Source organism: Cryptomeria japonica, chromosome 4 (genome assembly GCF_030272615.1).
Source record: "Cryptomeria japonica chromosome 4, Sugi_1.0, whole genome shotgun sequence".
NCBI classification, from domain to species: domain Eukaryota; kingdom Viridiplantae; phylum Streptophyta; class Pinopsida; order Cupressales; family Cupressaceae; genus Cryptomeria; species Cryptomeria japonica.
Window position 1 is genome coordinate 125,614,399 of NC_081408.1, and position 9,959 is coordinate 125,624,357.

Sequence of the window (9,959 nt, forward strand, 5' to 3'; positions counted from 1 at the left end):
AATTGTTGAACAAACAAAATACTAAGAGGGAGGGGGTGAATCAGTATTCCCTTTGATCTTTAAAATCAACTTGAATATTTCTTCATAGATTCATATTAATTTGCATGCAATAGAAAGAACATAAACAACTAAAGTAGAGATACCATCCACAACAACATACAAAAGAGAACACCATATTTTTGTGTGGAAACCCGTTAGGAAAAAACTACAAAGAGGGTTAACTCTCAATGTAATTTAACTAGTTATTAAATATTACAAAATTCTCATTGCCCAAGGCTCACTACCAAAACATGAAGGTTCACTACCAAAGGGCTAATTTACCAAAAGAGAACAAATACACAAAATGAACTGATATAGTTTCATCTTACATATACATGGAATATAGTTCCAATTAGGCTCAGTAGTATTAACTCTTCATTCATTTTCTTCTGCTTCAATTGCACACCACATCTAATCACTATGTCACACTTTTGTATCTCTCTATCTATATCTATGTCATTGTGTTTGTAAATAAAATAATATATTATATACATATATTGATCCACATCTCAGATAGGCCACACATGCCTTACAAAGAAAATACTTTACACACTACCACAATATGTTTCACTCAAATAGGTCAGCCAAAATATAACAAAGGTTAATGCTAAATTAAGTACACACAATATCTAAAATGCTTAGGCATTTCCCAAAATCGCAAGACCAAAACCAATCAATTGATAAAATGCAGATGTCCAAACAAACTAGTTTGTTTCGAAGAAGTAGAGCAACTGACAAACCAAATTATTGAACCATGTATCCCACCTTTCAAAGATACATAACATGCACAAACTATAATATAAGTATATCTTATATTCATAAATATACTACCCAAATCATAAACCAATATCTGCAACTATGGAGCAACGCAGAGGAAGACATGATGAATAAAGACTAAATTACAAGAGCAACATAAGTATGTTGATGTCAATGATAATCTGTATAACCTATAAAACATTCTCCTTAACCAAAAAGGGCATCAATAACAAAAATCCAACAATAAGACTATGGATTGTGGTATTCTAGAAGATATAACTTCACTCTTATTTCTTATACCGATACAGATTAGACTGGTTGTGTGCATGACAAGAAAAGTACAAGTGGGGTGCATTTTTCCTTGGACCCTAGTTGGTTTCTTTGTCGAGTAAGAAAGGATATGCATAGGGTGAAGCACCTAGATAATAGGGTGAATGAAATTATAACTCCAATATGGTAAATAAAGTTATTGATGTAGATTTAGGAATTAGGAATAGAAAATAGGTGTCTCGATAGAGATAACACCATAATTCCAATTTTATCAAAGTAATTTAATTAAAATATTGAGTCAAAAAGTGAGAGTCTAAAATTATTGGAGAAGGGTACCTTGGAAATGGAAACTCTAATTCTCTATAAGAGGAATAAATGAGAGGAATGATGAGTAAGACAAGTCCAAAATTCTTAAGCTAAATGGACTTAGATAGGATCAAAATTAGCCAAGAAGGCACACTATAATGAGGATCTCTAAAACTCTAACAATATGTAAGCATTGAGAATATTGGACATGCCCCAATACTTAGAGACTTTAAAGACCCCAGAGATATATAGGGGGGAAGAAAAGGGAGATAAAATAGACAAAGTTAAACTTAGGAAGATGTGGGAATAGGGAAATTAGATTGTTGGTCCATTAAAAGTATTCTGAAAGGGGAAATGAAAATTTTAGAATTAGCTATTGATGGTTCCATCCATATTGATTTATGGGATAAACCATATGACTATGGTCCCATCTCATGTGTGTTAGGATAAGATGACATTTACCATGCAATCCTAAGTCATTTTCATGTGTCTCCATTTTCCTTGGATGATGTAAGTTTGGATGCCTAGAGACATGATGGAGAAAATGTTTATTTGCAATTTTTATGACATGTTATAATTGCATCCATATAATATATAACTAGATAGTGATTCCAATAGTAAGGCATAATGGAGGAATATTCCAAATTGACATCCATTTTTGGAATAGGGTAAAAGTGGAATCACATGTTGACTATCATCATTTGCATGTTTCATTGAGTGGGATGCCCAAGTTTGCATGTTGTATATATTACCTGTTAGAGTTTTTGATGACTTATGGAGCAATAAAGTTTGACTAATTCTGAATGGCTATGGGCTAGGCTCCTATGTGAAGGTCATTTTAAGATTAAATATTTTTTACTATATTTATAGATGGTCAACTAAGGGGATCATATGGTTTTGGAAGCAATATTTTTCTCTTGTTTTGAGATACTATAGTTGTTTTCTCACACCAACTCTTCTATAAATTGGCACCCTTAAATAGAGTTGTATCATTGTCTAGCAAGTAATGAAGTGTTGTTAGATTGAAGACACAGAAGGAGTGATGGATTTGAATGTTTTGTACTCTTGGTATTTAAGATAATCCATGCTTGGCCTCTCTTCATGGTGGAATTTTTCCTTGCAAGGGTTTCTCCACATAAATCTTGCATTGTGAGATGATCTTCTTATGATGTATTTTTATGTGTCATTCATGTTGCTTCTTTCTTATGGTGAAATAATTTTCATATATATTTTATATTTTATGTTTATCTATGTTATTTTTATTAAAATATGTTAAGTGGTTGATTTAAGAATAATATAGAAAATGAATATCTCTATGGGTTTTCTATATTAAGGCAACCTAATTTGATATTTGTAGGCAACCATATATTTTTATAGTGTGCTCTCTAATCTTTGTATCTCAATGAATATATTATTGGGTTAGAGATTGTTATATTGTTTTAAAATGATTCTGCTATTTTCCCAATAATGTGTTGCTCCCATCACCTAGTGGTTTTATCATTTCTTAATGTTTGGGTCTAGGCATGCTAATTTTATTTATTATTTTATCTTGGTGTCTTGTCTTGGCCTTACTTGAACTTTGATGGTGTTCTTTCTACAACTTGCATTTTTTGTGAATAGTGTAAATTATTCTCTTTATAATATATAAAAAAAGTTATATGACCAAATTATTCACAATAAAAACACCTATTTTTTAATACAACCAAAATTTAAATTTTATCATATAAATCATGATGTAGAGATAGAGGTGTTGGATGAAGATTATAATACAATGCAATTATATTAAATAAAAAAGAACATACTATTGGAGATGTTAAGCATATAATTTGTTCAATTTATATGATATCTTTTCAATATTATAACGATATAAAAAATGAGGATTAACACATGTAATCAATGATCTAGCTTAAAAGATAACGTAAATGAAACCACTAATTATATAATTCTATTAAATATATTTAAAAATAATAGCAAATACTAACACTTAGTAAAAAGAAATCCATTGTAGCATTTTGGTTGGCTTCCACTCCAAATAATTTTATCCAATTAACCTTTATTAGAATAATATTATACTCTTAATATTCCTCTCAAATCCCTTAATTATATGATATATTTGTCAATTTATTGCAACTTCTAAAACTTAGCAACAATCCATATCAAAGAATCAAATATTAATCACAATTGAGCAAGGTCAAATACTCCAAATATGAAATTAACAATTGGCTAAGATCATGTACTTTATATTGCATGAATAACCATAATATAAATGTTAATGAACATATGCATTATACACAACAGTAAAACCTATCAATTACCAAGATCAACTATAATATAGCATAGTTGGTATAAGAAAAAAGTTATCAACCATGTTTACAAGTTTGCGGAAATAATTGTTTATATAAGTACAATAATACTAAAATTAATAAAAAATATAATATTGATTTTGATAATTATTTACACATTAAAGTACCAATATTTTATAATAAACATAATATGAGTAATATCATTCAATAATATAATAACTCCTATTTGATATAAAGTAAATAAATTGAAATAAAAATAAAACAAAAAATGATCTTTTCAAAAAGAAAATTAAAAAGTACACACTTTGTGTCTATGTATAAATTTAATAAATAAATAGGTATATAGTAAAATAATACAACTTTTAAGTAAATTAAACAGCTTATAAACAAATATTTTGTACTTTAATTTCAATTACTATTTTTTATCCACAAACATTTGAATTTAATTAAATAAATAATTTTTAATAAAAACATTATTTATTATTATATTTAAATTTTATTAAAAAACATATATTGAACTATTAAACAAAATATTTTAATAATATGTAAGATTAATTTATAATAAATAAAAGTTTAAATAAATTCATTAAAAATATAATTTAGTCAAAATTATCTTAATCAAATAAAAAGGAATCTTACCTTCATTTAATAGTTATATGAAGGGTTCCTATTTAGAAATGATGTTATAAAAAAAAAACAAATAAAACATTTATTCTAAATCTAAATATTTACTTAATTTTCAATTTTACAAATTGAAGAAACAATCTTCTTACAAAACCATATACTCTACTCAGAGCAGAAGATCTGGATGCGGGGATTGTTAGCTTTGATTTTATTCCAATCTTCCCCGCCTTCCTTTAACCTCTCCTCTAACTCACCACTTGCCTCCCCAACAACATCTATATTCTTTAGTCTCCTCAAGCGCTCCAATCCCTCCGGAACTCTCTTCACCAACGGACAATTCTTTATCAATAGTAATTCCAGACGTGGCATCGCCCCCTCTTCCAACGCCGGCAACTCCTCCAAAAGAGGGAAGTCTTGAATCTGCAGCCTAGCCAGCTTAGGAAATCCCCTTCTCTCTCCAAAGTTCCTTGGCAGTTCTCTGCATTTCAGATCACCATTCAACATAAAGGAATTTAAGTTGGGCATCTTTTGGAGTGCTGGATAATCACTGCACTTCACTAAACATAGATCTGTCAGATTTTCCATTCCACATATCCAACTTGGCACAGAGAAACATTCAAGTTGAAGTTGTTGAAGATCTTTCATAACATTCATTTCCTTTGAGAATGATGGAAGACTGGATTCTCCCGTATCACCCTCCGTTGCAGGAATATTATTCTGTACTGCCAGAAATCTCATTTTGACCAGATGATCAAGGATACCATCTTCTACACTTCTCAATGCCCGTACATCTGTTAACTGAAATAAAATTTCTTCCAGATTGATCATATTGCCAACATCTTTAACACTTAAGAATTCATTTTCTTCCATAGACAGTGGGAAGCAACCTGATCTCAGTGTCCTCAGACTCGAGAGCTGCGACATTCCTTTGGGCATATAATTGTTAGTTATCTCTGAGCACCATCATACACTGAGATGGGAAAGACATTTGAGCTCACCTATCCAGTCAGGTAGATGTCCTAGCAATTTGCAATAAGAAAAATCAAGAAACTGAAGACTCTTAAGTCTTCTTACACAATCCGGCACCTCACTGATCTGTGTACGCGACAAATTCAAGACCCTAAGAAGTTTCAAATTCCCCACACAATTTGGCAAAGTGGAGATGGCAGTGCGGCTGAAATCAATTATCCGGAGAACTCTCACATGATCAAGCAACTGTTCTGGAATACTTGTAATGTTAGGATTCTCAGAGAATGACAATGAGCGGAGATATCGCTTACAAAGAAGAGGCCTTTCAGAAATTACATTAGTATCTAAACCCTTGTTAGCCAGTAATAACCTGCGGCAACTTGTTTCTTTCAAGGGAAGATCAAATTCACACCCGTTTTCTTTACAAATATTTACAACCAAATCAAACAACAAGTCATGTACAGTGTAACAATTAAAAACCCTGTCTACTTCCAACAAACATAAATTTTCCAGTTGGTGGAGATAATTGAGACCAATATCCCACTGTTCTCTCTCCTCTTCTTGCGGAATAAATCCTTCCGCTATCCATAAATATATCACAATGTCCTTGTGTATAGCTGTATCAATATGAAAAGTAGAAAGCGAAATATCTATGTCCTCTTGAAAGAATGAAAAATAAGCAAAGCAGCATCTCAGATAGGGAGGAAGAGAGTCATAACTCAGCTTTAAAATCTTCATGATGGAGTCTTCTCCTTTTCCTACCTTTTTCAACTGCCCCAATTTTGCCTCCCAATATGATGTGAGGGGAGACTTGGCCATCGATGCTGCAACTGTCTTTACGGCCAGTGGCAACCTCCCACACTCTTCTACAATTTGATGAGCCAACCTATCCAGCAGCTCAGGCGGCCTATTTCCCTCACGCTCCGGGAAAGCATACTGGCAAAATAGATCCCAACTCTCATCTTTCGAGAGGTGTTCCATCTCATAGACGTGGGCATTCATTTTTTCAGCAACATCTCTACTTCTAGTGGTGACCATTGCTTTACACTGGTTATTCCGGCCAGTGGGAAGCCCAAGTCTTAATAATATCAAGTTACCTTCTACACTAGAACTCCAGACGTCATCAAAAACAATCAAACATATTTTGCCCTCTAACTTGCCATGTATCAATTCAGCTGCTAGCCAATCACTTATACTACTGTCTATTTGTAAATTAATTTGGAAGGCCAGGTCACATTGCAAACTTCTAAGAGAACAAGTCTGTGAAACAGAAATCCAGGCAGAGCACTCATACCTATGTTTTGTTCTGTCGTAGACATGCCGCAGAAGGAATGTTTTACCCACCCCTCCCATTCCCACGACGGCAACAACCCCAACAGCAGGATTGTCTAACAATCTCAGAATTTCCTCCACCTTGTGCTCTACTGCCACTGCTGGAGCATCTTTCTCCAACATACTCCGTCTTCTCGACTCTGCTTCTCTTTCTCTTTCTCTTTCAGATCCACTAGTTGAGGGCTGACTCATATGGGTCACATCGTGGAAAAGCTTGAGCTCCTGTGCCTCTTGAATTGCAGATCTAATCCTATCTTTGATGTCTTTAATCCTCTTCCCCATCTTATACCGAAAGACTAATTGACTACGATTGCACACACATGACTGATTGGTATTTGTATACAAATGCTCAACGGCACACTCATCAATTATATCTTGGGCATCAAGAGCAACATTCCTCACTTCTGCCAGCCATTCTTTCACCTCTTTATTTTGCTCACTCTGCTCATCGGCAGCTTGTAGAGAAGAAGATGTCTGTCTGAGCTTCTTCTCCAACCATTTAAAATCATTTTTGAAGTTGAGCAGCAGAGATGCCTCATCCCATGCTTGTTGTGCTGCAATCTCGCCAAGCTTTCCCACCACAGCGTTGGCAAGGCCAATAGCAAGTCCAGCTGCCATCTTTGAGTTATTACAGACTTTGGATGTAGCGAGTAGAATGGGGAATTCTAATGCAATTCAAGCTTTGTTGAATGTGAGTATGACAATCCTACAAATCTAAGAATTTATAGCGAAAGGAGGCTTTGGTCGAGGAAACAAGACAAATTCAAAGAAAGCAACGTTTGTGGAGTGGGTGCGATAAAATTTCTTCCGCGTTATCCTGCATAGCCAGTGCTCGTGAATCAGTTTGTTAGAAAGGCCCAAATAGAGCAATACGCGTGGAGAGGGGTCAGTTATAGAAAATTTGTGTTGTACCAAAAATTTTCAGCCATCGACTATTGAAAAGATTCCTAATTATTGTGTAGTTGTGTGGTTTTTTAATTAGATTAGGTAGGCAAATAAAAAATTACAATGAACCACTGAAGGGAGAGCTGGGGACAGGTCGTAGGCGGGGGCGAGTAGTAGGTGAGAAGATTAAACAAATAATCTCCATGTTGGATGATAGTGAAATTAGATATTTCTTTAAAATTATTTTAAGAAGGAGAAGTATAAAGAAATAAATCTGCAGGCTGGTTGAGTGGGATACATTGAAATAAATAATAAATTAAATAGGAGAAGAGTTAAAATAGCAGCCCAACTATATGATGGACTTTTAATAAGACGCGATGGGGACTTCAATTAATTCAATACTCAATACTGAATTGATTAATTCGTGAATGGGGATCAGAGGGCTTAATCTCCACGTTAGATAATGTTTCCTTTAAATTATTTTAAGCAAATGGGAAGAATAAAGAAATAATCTCCACGTTGGTTGATAAGGAAATAATAATAATTTTGTTTAAATCAATGAGCAAAATAGAGTGGGGAAGAGTTAAAATAGCAGCCCAGCCACATGATGCCCATTGAACATGTAATGTGAGATGGGGACGTTGATGTGTACGTGATTTTATATAAATTTAGAATCTTCCATTTTAATAATATCTTAAAAAATAATTTAAAAAAGCTATTATGTTATTTAAAAAATAAGTTGTGCCGCAATCTAGCCAAGCTTTGGCGTGGCTTAAACAGCACACGTTAAGCCCCTCCAAAATTCAATCCCATTTCCGTTCTCCAGGAAAACTGTGAGATAAAATTGTCCTTCCTCCGCATTTAACTCACCATTCAAACTTTTCATTTAAAAATTCCACTGTTTAAAAAAATTCTACTTTTTATTCTATCATAATAGTAGGTTATTTGTTTTTACTATTTTAAAGATTTAGTAATTTGTTCTTAAAAAATTATAATTTTTAATAATTTCAGTTTTATTTTTTTATATCTAGTAATTTTGTTTTATATAATTTTATATTAATAATTATTTTGTCATATACATATATAAAAAATAATTAATTGTTAATATAAAAAAAATTATTGATTATTTTCATTCATTTATATAAGATACATAAATATAATAGAGTTTTATTCAAAAAAAATAAAATTATAATTGTAACTAGGAATTATGGAATAAGCATCAATGAGTTTCTGGAGTGGGTGCAAGAAAACTTCTTCTTCGTTATCTGACATAGTGCCCAGTGCTAATGAATGAGTTTGTAGGAAAGGCCAAAATAAAGCAATGCACGTGGAGAGGGTTGTTAAGTTTCTATAGTTCAGGAGGTGTGGTTGTGGAAGTTGCTTAAGTGGAGCTTGTGTTGAATGTTCAGCAGGAGAATATTTTCTAATTTGTAAATAGAATGTTTCTTAGAGTTGTGAGGTTTACACCAAGAGCAATTTTATGTGTGGATAGTTTTAGTTATGTGAGTCAAGTTTCCTTTCTCTTGCTTCATGTAAGGAAAGTTCTAGTTTGCATCATGCAAGGAAAGTTTCTCTTAGAATGTGTTGCTTGAGGAAAGTTTCACTTCTCTTGCATAGTTGATATTTTCATCAAGAAGGCTATATATGTAAAATAGTTGTAGCAACTAAGATTGTATTCGAAAGGAAAGTTTTCTCTAGAAGCTTAATAGAAGATTCAACATTTGCAGGTTTCTCCCTGTATTAGGGTTTCCTGGGTATATCTGTGTTAGTTGTGTTCATGTGTTTGGTTTCATTTGAATTTGCTTCCGCTATTCTTTCTTTTTTAATTAACCCAGTGTATTAATTGTTACAAATCAAATAGTTTCTTGTCTATGATGTTTGTTGAACACGAGAACACACATTGGTCGGGACTTGTTTTTTGGAGGCCGTTGTGTTGCATATATAACTTTGAAGGCCAGTGAACAATTGATCTGTTGTTGGGTTATAGGAATTAACATGGTATTAGAGTTGTAAACTCTGAATACGAAGCCAAATTTTGTTTCACATATTTCTTCAGGTTTCAGCTTTTGAAATTTCTTTGAGGGTTTTGTTTCAAAATAGAAAATAGTGTTCGATATGAGGATGGGCTTGCGGGTGCATCTAACTTCTTACAGTGGAAGGTTCAAATTACATCCATTCTCAAGGAGAATAGGTTGTGGACCTATGCTAATACAGAAGTGACTCCTCCAATAAATTATCTTGTTGCCCTAGATGCACATGATATCAAGGAGGCCATGGCACAGAGGATTATCCTTGATGGGGTAAAAGATCATTTGATTCTTCATCTATCTGGGAAATATATAGCCAAGGAAATGTGGGATACACCCACAAAACTCTATCAAAGCAACTATCAAAGTCATAAGATGGTGCTCCAGGACAAGTTGCATAACAACGGGATGTCCAAGGGTGAGAGTGTGACCTCTTACTTATCCAGAT

General features: G+C 33.2%; 1 protein-coding gene across 1 annotated transcript; it reads right to left on the reverse strand.

Annotated features, from left to right (window-relative positions):
- Nucleotides 1-5,256: 5,256 nt before the first annotated feature.
- LOC131875415 (disease resistance protein RUN1-like) lies at nucleotides 5,257-7,342 on the reverse strand. Its single transcript, XM_059219615.1, has one exon. The coding sequence runs from the start codon at nucleotides 7,215-7,217 to the stop codon at nucleotides 5,262-5,264; it is 1,956 nt and encodes a 651-aa protein (XP_059075598.1). The 5' UTR covers nucleotides 7,218-7,342; the 3' UTR covers nucleotides 5,257-5,261.
- Between the last annotated feature and the right edge of the window lie 2,617 nt (nucleotides 7,343-9,959).

Excerpts from the sequence above, each read along its gene's own strand:
- LOC131875415 (XM_059219615.1), bottom strand. The coding sequence starts at position 7,217 with ATGGCAGCTGGACTTGCTATTGGCCTTGCCAACGCTGTGGTGGGAAAG.